This window comes from Crinia signifera, chromosome 2 (genome assembly GCF_055691185.1).
Source record: "Crinia signifera chromosome 2, ASM5569118v1, whole genome shotgun sequence".
In the NCBI taxonomy this organism is placed as follows: domain Eukaryota; kingdom Metazoa; phylum Chordata; class Amphibia; order Anura; family Myobatrachidae; genus Crinia; species Crinia signifera.
Window position 1 is genome coordinate 73,252,013 of NC_139218.1, and position 15,986 is coordinate 73,267,998.

General features: G+C 41.2%; 1 protein-coding gene across 2 annotated transcripts in view; it reads right to left on the reverse strand.

The window, feature by feature from the left end:
- Positions 1–15,986, reverse strand: part of ZSWIM7 (zinc finger SWIM-type containing 7) — a 184,796-nt gene that overhangs the window by 98,026 nt on the left and 70,784 nt on the right. For both annotated transcript variants that reach the window (XM_083172386.1, XM_083172387.1), the window contains exon 2: positions 15,576–15,715. In XM_083172386.1, coding sequence (XP_083028512.1) covers positions 15,576–15,651 — 76 coding nt within the window. In that variant the 5' untranslated portion in view covers positions 15,652–15,715. The remainder of the gene's footprint in view (positions 1–15,575; positions 15,716–15,986) is intronic.

Sequence of the window (15,986 nt, forward strand, 5' to 3'; positions counted from 1 at the left end):
TATTTGAATTTTGGCTCATTCCATTTGCCATCATGTGTAAGGGGTAAGTATAATGGGGTCTAGTATTTTGTTGCATAATGTGTAGAAGTTGTATATGGTGTTGACACGCCCCCTGTTGAGTGGCCACACACTCTTTTCCGGGGCGCGCCTTTCGCGCGCGCACAACTATATCCTTCACTTTTGTCACCATGGTGGGCCTGCGTACTTTAAATGCCAGGGCCTATTTTTTATTCCATTCCCACCCTCTCCTGCCGCTCTCTTAGCATGTACACTGGCACCACTAACACTGCCCCTCCCCCACCCAAACCCTTTTTTATTATGGTGCCCCCCCTGTCATTTTATCCTGGATCCGCCCCTGTCAATTTTGAACTGCAGGTATTACCCCTGAACACCGCTTAGGGCTTCAGTATATTCCCCAGCTGTCGGCCATTGACTTTCCATATCACTCATATGTACATATCTATCCAAGCCAAAAGGGCGGCTCTTAAATGGAAGCCAACCTTACAGCTTGAGACTACTGCCTGAATGTTCAATACTAATCGGATGAAGTACACCTAATGAACCCAACCCAAAATGTAGCTTCGCTGGGGTTCAGATTAGTTATTTCTTGGCATTAGTCATTTTCTGCAAGCAATTACAGCTGAATGCCAGCCAAAACTAACATTTCTGTGCTTTAATGAAATGAAAATGGAACTTTAATGAAATTAAACTGTCTGACCGCAAACAATGCAGTATAAGGAACGAAAATGGTTCTCGTTGACCCAAGAACAGAACGTCTTTAAAAAAGATGACAAAAAGAGAATAAACATCTTCCACAGAGATTTCCTGCATAATGCAGTACAATAAGACTCCCGGGCAACTTTCCTGCCATTATTATACCATGCTGTGACACATTGTTCTCCAGTCATAACACTCTATTAAACATGGATGTGGCAAGGCAGAAGGCCAGATAGAGGCCTTCTTAGTGTTCTGCAGGGGATATATAAAAGGTCTTGAAAAAAAAACAAAATTATCTCCAGCAAATATGGAGTCCACATGGGGAGTACAATAGAGTAAAGTGATATTCAGCATAGCATTTGTAAGAACAAAAGGCATCATTGATGTAGCTGAAGAGAAACAGGCTATGACATCAGCTATAGATACACAAAAACCTCTTAATCCTTTTTGCTCATATCTGTGTTAATGTGCTTGAAATGCCCCAGCGCTGAGCCTTGCGTAGCTGTGATTGGATTAGGTACTTGAAGCTGAAGTAGAAACACGAGAAGATAAATATATGCTTTGGTAAGAGCGAAAATATAATTTTCCATTAGTGAATACGTCTGCAGTTTGAAGTGGATGACACTCATAATTTCCAATGTTCTTCCTACTGCAGCAGCAGCAGCAGCAGCAGCAATAACAGAAATAAAATTTATACGGAGAAATTAGTAAAATAAATGATAATAGTATGTAGAGACTATTCTGAGATGAAAAAATATTTAGGAAATAGTAAAACACTTGCCTTGCAATATAAAATCTGTCCTCATCTTGTTTTTACAATTTTACTTTTTTTTTTTTAATGATGTATTCTGCTGCCTGCAACTTAAGCCCCATCGATCCCAGCAGTAGGCTCCGCACCCATTTCAAAGATCTGGAAATTGCCTACTGTGCAGCATAGTCTTCCTACTCTGATCTCCACCTCCATCCGTTCTCTGTGCAAGACTCCCTGCTGTGACCAGAGAGGAATCATATCAATGGGTGTTTCAGCTGTCTGATACCCCTTTCCCACTGCAGCTCTTAAACGGTATATTGCCGTTTTTTTAGCCTTTTTAAATGGGTAGAGCTGCAGTGGGAAAGCTACAGGGTACTTTACTTGTTTAACAAATACCGGTATTTGTTAAAAGGGTAAAAAGCAGGGTCCTAGCCGTTTCAGACCCGTTTCTTTGGCAGTGGGAACGGGTCTGAAACGGTATCCCCCTGGTACCTGGTATCTGTCCTGCGCACCACCCACCCTCCCCTGGTACCTGCCCTGCTCCCGCCCTCCCCTGGTACTTACCTGCGTGGGGGATCCGGGCAGTGGGTTCGCACATTGCTGGGGAGGCAGCGGGGTCCGGCATGGGCACGGTACTTCGGGTCCCTCCCTGCGGCTTATGGATGCTGGGCAGTGGGGAGGCAGCGGGGTCCATCCCGCATGGGCAAGGTGCTGTGGATGCTGGTAGTGCAGCGGGGTCCATCCGGGGTCCATACGGCTAATGGGAACTAGTAGTTCCCACTATGCTCATGTCTGAGCACTGTGCATATGAATGAACATATGCGCATATGTAATGAGCGGCTCATTCATATGCACAGCGCTCATTAGACATTCGCATAGTGGGAACTACTAGTTCCCATCAGCCGTATGGACCCCGGATGGACCCCCCTGCACTACCAGCATCCACAGCACCGTGCCCATGCGGGATGGCCCCCACTGCCTCCCCACTGCCCAGCATCCATCAGCCACAGGGAGGGACCCGAAGTACCGTGCCCATGCCGGACCCCGCTGCCCGGATCCCTCACGCAGGTAAGTACCAGTGGAGGGGGGGGGGTCACAGGGCAGGTACCAGGGGAGGGGGAGGTATATTACTGGTTAATTACCGTTTTGTACCTTTCACAACGGGTTCAATGTGATAGGTACAAAAACGGTAATTAACCAGTAATATACCGTTTACTACATGTAGTGGGCAAGGGGTTAAAACCTTGCTTTGACCCATTTAAAGAAACGTTTCAATAACTGGGTCAAAGCAGGTTTGGCAGTGGGAAAGCAGCATGACTGTCTTCCTGGTGGAACTTGTAAGTAAGAAAGTTTAATTTATATAACCAGCTGAGATCTCTTGTGCTGTGAGGACGTACCTGATAATCTGTCTTGACAAAGGCCCTCTAGTGGCCGAAACGTCGACTACACTATCATGTGGATAAGTAAGATGATTAGATCAGTCAAAGGAGGGAAAGGTTACAAGTGGAGTACCCCAGGGATCTGTACTTGGACCGGTGCTTTTTAATATCTTTATTGGTGATATTGCAAATGGAATTGAGGGTAAAATGTGCCTTTTTGCAGATGACACAAATGTATGCAACAGGGTAGACACACCAGGAGGGGTAAAACAAATGATTGAGGACCTAGGTAGATTAGAGAAATGGTCAAGAGAATGGCAACTACAGTTTAATGCCAAAAAATGCACTTGGGTCTCAGAAATCCAAATACTCAATATAGTATAAATGGCACTATAATGGAAACTACTGCGGAAGAGAGGGATCTAGGTGTCACTATTTCAGGGGACTTAAAAGCAGGTAGGCAATGTAACGAAGAATGAAGCAATGAAGAAGGCAAGTCAGATGCTTGGTTGCATAGGGAGAGATATCAGCAGTAGAAAGAAAGAAGTAATAATGCCACTGTATAGGTCATTGGTACGACCTCACCTAGAGTATTGTGTTCAGTTCTGGAGGCCATATCTCCAGAAGGATATAAATACATTAGAGACTGTACAAAGAAGAGCAACTAAAATGGTGCATGGCCTACATCACAAAACGTATCAGGAAAGACTAAAAGATCTTAATATGTATACTTTAGAGCAGAGAAAGGAAAGGGGGGACATGATAGAAACTTTAAAATATATCAAGGGTTTTAACAGGGTACAGGTGGGAGACATTCTTCACAGGAAGAGGAGCAACAGAACACGAGGACATGCACTGAAACTAGAGGGAGGAAGATTCAGGGGAAATGTGAGGAAGAATTTTTTCACAGAAAGAGTAGTAGATAAGTGGAATAGCCTACCATCAGAGGTGGTAGACGCAAATACAGTAGTACAATTTAAACATGCTTGGGATAAGCATATTGATATCCTTACAAAAAAATAAGGATCAAATATGGTTTGAGGTAACATGTTTAAAAAAAAGGTGCAGACTAGATGGGCCAAGTGGTTCTTATCTGCCGTCAAATTCTATGTTTCTATGTTTCTAGATGAATTGGATTGATCTCTGCTATACCAATAAATACATGTGGATTTTAATGTGGTGAGTGCGCCTTGTGGATCTATATAAGTTCTACACACAGGATATTGTTGGAACATACTTTGATGCTGCCTTAGGGGATGCACCCCATATGTTGACAGGGGCTGGCCGAGAGGGCGGACATTCCGATAATAATATATACGTATGTATGTGTGTGTGTATATATATATATATATATATATATATATATATATATATATATATATATATATATATATATATATATATATATATATATATATATATATATATATATATATATAAAACGAATGGTCTGTCCGGCACTCCTCGCTGAAAGGTGTTAGGGGCCCGGGTGCCTTCCCCTGTGGCTTTGCTGCCACCAATACAATCTCCAATAAAGCAGGCGTCACTCCGGGTCTTAGTGAATCAGATAGTGGAATTTATTTTCCTTCTTAACGGTCTACGCCGTTTCGGGCAATCGCCCTTCGTCAGTACCAAAAGGTTGTTGCACCTGTCATTCCTTTTGGTCCTGACGAAGGGCGATTGCCCGAAACGGCGTAGACCGTTAAGAAGGAAAATAAATTCCACTATCTGATTCACTAAGACCCGGAGTGACGCCTGCTTTATTGGAGATTATATATATATATATATATATATATATATATATATATATAAACATTGTATAGATCGGCACTGCTGCTAAAAGTTGTAATGGTCCGTGGTGTCTTCCAGAGAAATGACAATATGCACAATGTCCTATTGTGGCTGGCGAATCAGCTCCAATAAGCAGGCGGCACTCCGACGGCAGAAGGTTACAAAAGTGCAATTTTTTCAAGATCGAAGTCTTTTCATCAGGGCGTGTAGCTGGAACACACAAAAAGTGCAGTGCAGAAGCACTGCACTTTTTGTGTTTCCAGCTACACGCCCTGATGAAAAGACTTCGGTCTTGAAACGTAGGCAATGGCTATTTGAAAATAAAAAATTGCACTTTTGTAACCTTCTGCCGTTGGAGTGCCGCCTGCTTATTGGAGCTGATTCGCCAGCCACAATAGGACATGTGAGGAAGAATTTTTTCACAGAAAGAGTAGTAGATAAGTGGAATAGCCTACCATCAGAGGTGGTAGACGCAAATACAGTAGTACAATTTAAACATGCTTGGGATAAGCATATTGATATCCTTACAAAAAAATAAGGATCAAATATGGTTTGAGGTAACATGTTTAAAAAAAAGGTGCAGACTAGATGGGCCAAGTGGTTCTTATCTGCCGTCAAATTCTATGTTTCTAGATGAATTGGATTGATCTCTGCTATACCAATAAATACATGTGGATTTTAATGTGGTGAGTGCGCCTTGTGGATCTATATAAGTTCTACACACAGGATATTGTTGGAACATACTTTGATGCTGCCTTAGGGGATGCACCCCATATGTTGACAGGGGCTGGCCGAGAGGGCGGACATTCCGATAATAATATATACGTATGTATGTGTGTATATATATATATATATATATATATATATATATATATATATATATATATATATATATATATATATATATATATATATATATATATATATATATATATAAAAATGAATGGTCTGTCCGGCACTCCTCGCTGAAAGGTGTTAGGGGCCCGGGTGCCTTCCCCTGTGGCTTTGCTGCCACCAATACAATCTCCAATAAAGCAGGCGTCACTCCGGGTCTTAGTGAATCAGATAGTGGAATTTATTTTCCTTCTTAACGGTCTACGCCGTTTCGGGCAATCGCCCTTCGTCAGGACCAAAAGTTTGTTGCACCTGTCATTCCTTTTGGTCCTGACGAAGGGCGATTGCCCGAAACGGCGTAGACCGTTAAGAAGGAAAATAAATTCCACTATCTGATTCACTAAGACCCGGAGTGACGCCTGCTTTATTGGAGATTATATATATATATATATATATAAACATTGTATAGATCGGCACTGCTGCTAAAAGTTGTAATGGTCCGTGGTGTCTTCCAGAGAAATGACAATATGCACAATGTCCTATTGTGGCTGGCGAATCAGCTCCAATAAGCAGGCGGCACTCCGACGGCAGAAGGTTACAAAAGTGCAATTTTTTCAAGACCGAAGTCTTTTCATCAGGGCGTGTAGCTGGAACACACAAAAAGTGCAGTGCAGAAGCACTGCACTTTTTGTGTTTCCAGCTACACGCCCTGATGAAAAGACTTCGGTCTTGAAACGTAGGCAATGGCTATTTGAAAATAAAAAATTGCACTTTTGTAACCTTCTGCCGTTGGAGTGCCGCCTGCTTATTGGAGCTGATTCGCCAGCCACAATAGGACATTGTGCATATATATATATCTATATAATAAGTTGAAGAGTGTGTGTGCGTGTGTGTCCGTTGCATTGCGGACACACTGTGGCACTCAGAGCCCCCAAATTTGGCAACAAGGTACCTCTATACCCGGTGGTGTGCACCTCGAAGCCGTCTTTGGGAAATTTCACTTCGAAATTTAAAAAACACCAAGTTTTAATTTGCCTTCATTGATGATCTGGGGAAAAGATTGACAATCTGGGAAACCGTTGTCGAAGGAACAACTCCACACCTGATTTCATTGCTGTCATTGAGTATGAATGACACATTCTAACATTATGGTGAAGGCTTTAAACAATTAGGAATAATTGAGGATATATACATAGACCACACATCATTGTACACGCACGCACACACACACACACACACACACACACAGTACACCACATATGCACACAAGACACACATATATACGTAGCACACCTCACACACACTTACACATTGGACAGATACACACAACAAAACACACACATAACACACCACATGCAGTACAACACAAACCCATGTACACTACAACACCACCCAAAAACAGTACAACAAACACACACACTTAAACATTGCCAGGATACGCACAGCACACTACACACACATATATATGTAGCGCACCTCACATTTGGCAGATACTGTACACATAACCCAACACACACACATAACACACCACTCAAAGTACAACACACACCCACATTCACTACAACATGCACCCAAAAACAGTACAATACACAGAACACACAAACAAACATTGAACAGATACACACAGCACATTACACACACACACACATTTATACGTAGAACACCTTACACACTTACACATTGGGCAGATCACACAACACACACACATAACATACCTGTAACAGCACAACACATACCCACATTCACCATACACACACACACACACACACACACACACACAAAAAACAGTACAACACACAAAACACACACATAAGCTGTGTACACACGGGGGCTGAAATCGCTGGAAATATGGTCGCTGGTGACCATATTGCCAGTGATGGGAGTGTGTACATATTGCCAGTGATGGGTGAGCAATATATCTCCCCGTGTTTACGGGGCTTTAAACATTGCACAGATACACAAAGGCACAACACACACCTACACATTCTGTATATACATAGCACACCTCACACACTTATGCATTGGACAGATACATACAACACAACACACACAACCACATACTGTACACTAAAACACACACACACAAAAACAGTACAACACACACAAACACATAAAAAAAAAAGAATTTGCCGTTTATTTAACAGTCTGTACCGGCAAATAAAAACTGTACCTAATGTACCGGTTTTTCTTTTTCCCATATCTGTCTCTGCGCTCCCCGGCCAGTTGCACTGAGAAATCTTTGTCCTGGCCAATGCACCCATTGATCAACACTCACCCTGTTAGGCACTGCTCTGCCTTAAGGGTTTCCCAGACTCATTTGGTTCACAGATAATGTTTGGTCGATGGGCATGAGCGCTGCATGTATTTGTTTGAATGTTATGAGTGTAAGAAGTTGAAGAATAAGACTGAGATGAAGATTTGTCACGTTATAGTGTACAATTTACTCAATAAATCGTGAAATAAATGTGTACATAGAAGTACAATCAAGAAATGAAAGTAGGATTAAAAAATAAATTCTGATTCAAACTGATAATTGTTTGGATGGGGGTGGGTTGCAAAACAAATCTATAGGTGGAGGGGGGTATGGAAATTGTGGGCATAATTGGTGTTTGGTACACCTACAGGGGGTCCCCAGTTGATGAAAAATTTTCACTACATTGTCACCATAGGGGGGATTTCCAATTGGGGTTCAGGTGGTCTTTTAGGGACCCCTTTACAATCCCATTTTCTCTTCTCCTGGAGCCTATGGTCTCCCTCAGTGATTGACTATCATTAAGGGAGACCGTAGGCTCAAGGAGAAAAGACCTACGGGATTGTAAAGGGTCCCTAAAAGACCACCTGGATCCCAATTGGGAATCCCACTATGGTGACACTGTGACCGTAACACTGTAGTGAAAATCCCATCAATTGAGGACCCCCCTGTATGTGTACCAAACACCAATTATGCCCACAATATCCATACCCCCCCACCTATAGATTTGTTTCGCAACCCACCCCCATCCAAACAATTATCAGTTTGAATCAAAACTTATTTTTTAATCCTACTTTCATTTCTTGATTATACTTCTATGTACACTTATATTTTTTTTCATGATTTATTGCGTAAATTGTACACTTTGTAACATGGCAATTCTTTATCTCAGTCTTATTCTTCAACTACTTACACTCCAAACCTTATCAATGCACCCATTTATGATTGCGATGGCTGGATCGGTGGATTGGCCCGGCGGGTGTAGGGAAGAATTTGGCCCATTGCACCCATTCCCAGTGGTGCATTGCAGGGTAGCGTGCGTCGCGTCATGACGTCATGTGGCCAGGCCTGGGGACCTGCTCCCACACTCAGGGGCTGCCCTACTGTTTGGTAGAGATGCCCGGTGCATGTGCTTTACAGATCTCCAGACCTCAGAGACTGCTGCAGGCAGGATCGGTGAGGGGAGCGGCAGTGGCAGGAAGCAGTAAATTTTTAATTAATTATGGCGCGGAAAGTAACGTCCACCCCGGTCTCCACGCACTCAGCGCCTGTAATTACACACCCTAGAAACTGTACCATTGAGTATAGAAATGGAGGTGTGGCCACGTCCCTTTCTGATTTTGTACCGATTTCTGCCCCTCAGATGTTGGAGGGTTTGTCATAGGTGCTAAATATCAGGATTGGATGTAGAATTCATCAACGCATACAAGTTATCAATTCAGGAGCATTGTGTTTCAAACAACAACACCACACCTGATTTCATTGCCATCATTGAGTATCAATGCAAACACATTCTAACATTATGGTGGAATCTATAACAAATTAGGCTGGTTTCACACACTCCGGCTCCTGCCGGACGGCGAAAACCCGTACGGCCAGGAAGCTGTGTAGCACACACTAGTTTATCATGGAGGGGATGGCCACAGCCCGGCAGCCGTCCCTTCCAGTGGTGGGATCCGGCTGCAGCCGTCTGGCCGGGCCGTGGCCGTCCCGTGTGAATGGACACAATAGTGTCCATTCACAACTAATGTGTGCGGCACGGCTGCCTGGCCGTGCGGGATTTCACCGTCCGGCAGGAGCCGGAGTGTGTGAAACCGGCCTTACAATCTTAGGTCTTTGGCACAGCATACTGTAAGATGACATTTTTTAGCAATTTTGGAAATAAAAAAACCCCAAGGTTTTCCCGGGCAACGCCGGGCGGGTCAGCTAGTATATATATAAAAACAAATGGAGGTGACCCCTACTTAGCGCTGGGTCAAGACCGTGGTGGACAATATAGTATAACCTTAAACTGACAATTGCCTGTATCGACAATAGTGATTATTTAATAAAACACAATCATGAAATCAGTGTATAAAATCCATCCATAATGGTTCATGTTCATTCTTGATACTTCCAATATTTCTGTAGAGATGAATAGTCAGAGTTGGCACAGTATTTAAACCTGGCAGGTGCGGGTTCCAAATAGATATTGGAGGCATACATTCTGCTATTTTCACTTAAATATCACCGCCGAAAAGTTCAGCTGACACAGAGTGGCTTATTTACTAAGATGGGAATTCTATTGTAGATTGGGATGTTGCCCATAGCAACCAATCAGATTCGATCAATTATCTTCCAGAAGTTGCTAAATAAATAAAAAAACCTTATTGACTATTAAATGACTATTAAATGAGATTTAGCCGGTATAATAGAAGGTTAATGTCTTACAAATGACGGAACACAGCTGGCAAATACGCATGTGTGAGAAGCCTAAATGAAAGTGAGGCATGAATCCACCAGGAAGTGGAAGAATGGCTCACACAAAGGAGAATGAAAAGGAGGCTTGGTTGCAGACCACAGCGCATGAGCAACTTGGGAAGGGAGCACTATTTAAAATCCTATTAAGGGTCTATGTTAGGAAGCCGTTAAGGAAGCCGCTGAGGGTATTGGAGGTGGAGAAATGCATAGCTTTTCCCATACAAATATTTTAATACAGCCCAGAAAGTTTGGAATCCAATGGAAGCATTCCAGAGAAGGCGGCATTTTAAAAGCAGAATACCAGCAGCCTGGAACACACACAGAGGACAACAAACAGCTGGGTAAATTCAAGCTACTTAGTAGCAAAAATGGACACATTACCAATTGTTGTAACAATTGAATGCATGCATTAATCCCAATGGACTGTGAATTAGCAATGGTGAGATAACTGCAAAACTAAACCAGCTTATTTAAGCTTGTATGTGGATGTTATGCTTTGCTTTTGCTTGACATTAGAAATAAATATTTAGTCCAATATACCTTTGCTGAGATCAAATTGATTTTAAGGTCAATGTTCATGTATTTTTATTGTGTTTAATGTATTGGCTGGTTATTATGATTGATATAAGTAATACATAACTGCCATTCAAAAAGGTTTTTTTATATAAACTAATACATATTTATATTCAATTCTGGACAAGCGCTGCTTATACAGTATTGTGTGTTTTTTTCAGGTTGTTATTAGAAGGGTGGAGTACCCCTTAATGAGCAACAGCTAATTACAATTGATTTAGATCTGCACTTTGTCTTTTTCTTTCTACTATATGTATTTAGTCAAGATATGTTTTTTTCTTTGCCAATCTTTCTAGAATACCAGCATCGCAGAGTCCCTCCTTCACTGTAGATGTTGACACTGGCGTTTTGCGGCTACCATTTAATGAACCTGCCAGTTGAGGACCTGTAAGACTAGAGACTCTAATGTACTTGTCTTCTTGCTCTATTGTGCACCGAGGCCTCCCACTTCTCTTTCTAGAGCCTGTTTGTGCTGTTCTCTGAAGGGAGTAGTACACACCATTGTAGGAAATGTTCAGTTCCTTGGCAATTTCTCGAATGGAATAGCCTTCATTTCCAAGAACAAGAATAGAATGTCGAGTTTTACAAGAAAGTTCTCTTTTTCTGGACATTTTGAGAGTATAATCAAACCCACACATGTGATGCTTCAGATACTAAACTAGCTCAAAGGAAGGCTTCTCTAACAAGGAAACACATTTTCAGCTGTGCTAACATAATTGCACAAGGGTTTTCAAATCATTTATTAGTCTTCTAACACTATTAGAAAACATAATGTACCATTCGAACACTGGAGTGATTGTTGCCTGAAATGGGCCTCTAGTATATACAGTACATACAGCTAGTATAGTCATTTATCACATTAACAATGTATTTTTGGTTATTTAATGTTATCTTCATTGATTATTTATTTGTATTATTTTGTTGCTTTATGTTATGTTGAATAAGGGATATTTATTGGCATTTTATCTTATGCTGTGTACACACGGTGAGATTTTGTGCTCTATTTGAAGTAAAAATCAAATCAAATGCCTCATTCGATGCTGATTCGATCCTGATGCGTGCTCTTGTTTACTGTAAATCGAACCGTAAAATAGACTGTTCAGACAAGACTATAGAGTTCACATCTGTACTATATAGTCCATATCTAATGTGTTTTGCTTGCTGTTCGATTCGATCCCGGTTTGATCCCAATTGAATCATAAGAAAAATTGCACCGTGTGAACACACCTTTAGTTAGAGGGTGCTTTTCTTCTACTTTCTGTAAAGCGATTACTCTCTGAGCACCTGCACACAAGCAATTTGTAATATAACACATATTTAATCTGACATGGTGGATCAATCACAAACGATGAAACTAATGAAAAATATACCGGGTACTGAGCTTGTGCACAGGTATTCATCCTTCCACTTCCCTTATATCAGTGTACTTTGTAAATATTGTCTAGTGTTCATTCTAGCACCCGCCATATTTAATAACCCATGCAGTTCCTCTTCCCTGCCTGGGGGGTCACTGTCTGCTGTAGTGCTTCTAGCACAGTGTGGTCTGTATATCAGCACTGATCTGCAAACCAGACATGTGCTAGAAACACCACAGCAGACAGTGACACCTCAGGCAGGGAAGAGTAACTGCATGGGTTTTTAAATATGGCGGGTGCTTGAATGAACACTATCGTCTATCTGTTTTTCACTTGCAGTTTGTTGGTTACAAGTTATGTTACAGGTGGAAACATATATGACACGATTTATCATGATTAAAGGCTGTTCATTAAAGAAACCTGCAATTTTGGCAATACTGTGTAGACTTTATACATCTACTGTAAAAGTGACCTTGACTCTGACCTACTAGTTGTTATAATGAGTGAACATCTGCTGGCCTTATCTCCATCATTTATCACAGCGGCATGTACTAAGATCACAGCGGACTGAACATGTCATGTTACAGTAATGACAACCCAGCTTTAGCAGGAGAAAGAGCGGATACATAACCTCTCACTTAAGTAAAAACAGAACACAATGGAATACTTCAGTTTCCATTAAGTATGTCTTACAAAGACAGACGTCAGAGGATTCAGCCGGATATGTCATCATCTGTGTTTGACAACATAATGTTATGCTCATCCACATGACTGGAAACTTCTATATTTAAATGCAAGATTTTTGTATTCAACTATGAACACTTGGCAACATCTCAAGAGCAAATATAATCCTGAGACATAAAATCTGCTGCTGGTGGATACTGAAGTGAATCCAGAGCTGTTTTAATTCATAATGAAAGTGAATTGAGATATACAAAACAATTAAAGCAGGACATAGGGCGGGGCGGGAAATTAAAATGGTCAGCCTCAGTATCATTCTGGGGTTTATTCTAATTCATTCTTTCTGACAAAATCCTTCTTAGATGGACAAAACCATGTGCACTGCAGGGGGGCAGATGTAACATGTGCAGAGAGAATTAGATTTGGGTGAGTTATTTTGTTTCTGTGCAGGGAAAATACTGACTGCATGATTTTACACTTCAATATAGATCTCACTTTGAAGAAAAACCACACCCAAATCTAATTCTCTCTGCACAAGTTACATCTGCCCCACCCGCAGTGCACATGGTTTTGTCCATCTAAGAAGGATTTTGTCAGAAAGAATGGACTAGAATAACCCCCTCTGGGATGTGCTGGTGATCTGGTGCTCAGCCTGAATACACACAATGCAAGTTTCTTTCTCCCATGTGTTTATGGCATACAGAAAAGTCATTTATGGTTTTCTTTTATATCCTAATGTCAGAAACTCTGTTATGTTACAGTAATTACTTTATAACATAGCTTGCCTGTACAGATTCCTCTATTATGAACTGTACAATGTGAAGGGATTATCTCCCTAATCAGGTCATTGTCCCAGTCGTAACAACGTTTGCAGTTGTGCCCTGCTACAGTTGTTTTATATATTCCGATGCTTATGTTCCAATATTGGATATATAATATATAATCAATTTATAATGACTTAAAAAAGTTGCAAGCATTACACCTGCTTGGGGAAGCAGGCTAAATACTCATAGGGGTATATTCAATGCCTTTTGAAATTGCCGTCTTGCCGAAAAGACAGCAGTTTTTCGACATGAATAGATCGGAAAGGGTTCCGATCTATTCAGTTATCTGTTTTTTTTTGCAGCAGCTCGAAATGTTTTGACCTGCTGAAAAACAGGTAGATTGACAGAATAACCCATAATCCACCTGCTTTTGACGGAAACACAGCTAAAACTGAAAGATTTTCGTTGTGTTTCCGTTAATCTCAATACAACATAAAAAGATGCCGGATTGAGGCAGGGAGGACGGTGCCGGGTGAGCCACCACCTGCACCCTCCCGTACTCACCGCCACCGGGCCGGGTGAGTGCAGTTCACCTGGCCCCATCCCGGCTCCCACTGGTCCCCTCACCGGCCAGGTGAGCATCAATCAGCGGCCAAATCCGATGTCGGATTTGGCTGCTGCATTGAATAATGGAAGCCGGATCCATTCCAGCAAAAGCATTTCCAAATGGATCCGGCATCAATATATACCAAAGTTCCCATGAGTGAAACAAAGCATCTGTTTGTTTAATACTGTGCTAGTTAGAGAGCAGGTGTAACTGGCATGAATAATTGGAAACCATACATACATACATACAATATATTTAATATATTGCATATATTTATTCAACTAAAAAATAATGATATTAATATTAGTGACTGGTTTACATATCAATGGATAAATATATATGATATTCAGCAATATAAATGTATTTGGTTCAATCTTAATATTATATGAACCTAGAGATGAATCAATAGTTATAGCTCATTTAATCCTCCATAACAACAAGCATGAAAACCCCTTGGCAAAGCATGTTATGCCTTGTAGCAACAAGCATGTGATACCCTGTGGTAAAAAGCAAGTAATACCCCATGGCAACGAGCATGAAACCCCCTTGACATCAAACATCTAGCCCCTGGCATCAAGCATGAAGCCCCTGGTATTGAGAAAGAATCTCCTGACAATGAGCATGTGGGTAAGTGGCACTTATATGGCATAATAAGTAATGGGCATCATGGTGTGTGGCGTCATGTGTATCTGGCATTACAGTGTGTGGTGTCATGTGTATTGGGCATTACGGTATGTGGCATAACATGGAAATGCCCCGATTGTCATAAAGTCACTCCTCTAGTTTGTGTGACCACGCCTCTCATGACATGGCCCTACCCATTTCTGCCACATGTACTATTATTACTATTGTTTATTTATATGGCGCCACAAGGGTTCCGCAGTGCCTAACAATACTTAGATGAGCAAAAGATTAAAACAAGAAAATAGTGATTTACAGTACAAATGCAAATTAGGCTAAGTACATGGTAAATAAATGTATAATGTATACTGGGCATCACGGTGTGTGGCATTATGTGTAATGGGCATTACAGTGTGTGGCATAGGTATAATGGAGCACGGTCGCCGAATTTGGTTGGGGTGCTTCAAAAAATCTCGGTCAGGGTGCTAGTAGTCTTTGAGCCGGCCATGGACCTGTGATCCGCCCAAGCACCAACTTGTCACAAATTTCACTGCAATGTAAAGCTAATTTAAGGTCCACAAACTGGGAGGGTTCTACAGAAATAGATACAGTGGATATGCAATGTGTTAGGACATGTTACTAGGCTGAATTTGAAGTTAATATATGCAATATGAATAATAATTTCAATTACATTAAAGATTTGCTATTTTTTTTAAATAGTTATTAAAATGAAACAGGATATTGGTCTTCAATTTAAACTACAACCATAGGATTAGGGAGTGTTCACCTACTTTCTGACGTCTCCTGATAACATCGCTTTATCTCCCGTAGAAGTTCCTCTGCAACTGATGGCAATACAGCCTCCATTGTTATGAAAGAGTAGGCCTCAGGGTTATCATCGCTTACCACAAGATCAGGCTATGCTGCATTTCTACAGGAACAAAATAATCTACATTTAGAAAATACACTGTAAAATAATAAGAAATTTGGCTAATCAAAAATAGTAGACAGGAAGTCTAGCCAAAAAATATTGGATATAAGACAATATTACTGTGAAAGGAACAATAAGGCCCCAGTGATCAAGTACCCAATACTACCTAGCTAAGTACAATGCAATATTGGCCTTGTTTCTCTGTGTTTTAGTGCCAATCTAACATGTGATAATAATTTCATCAACATTGTGGCTCTTTATCAGACATATT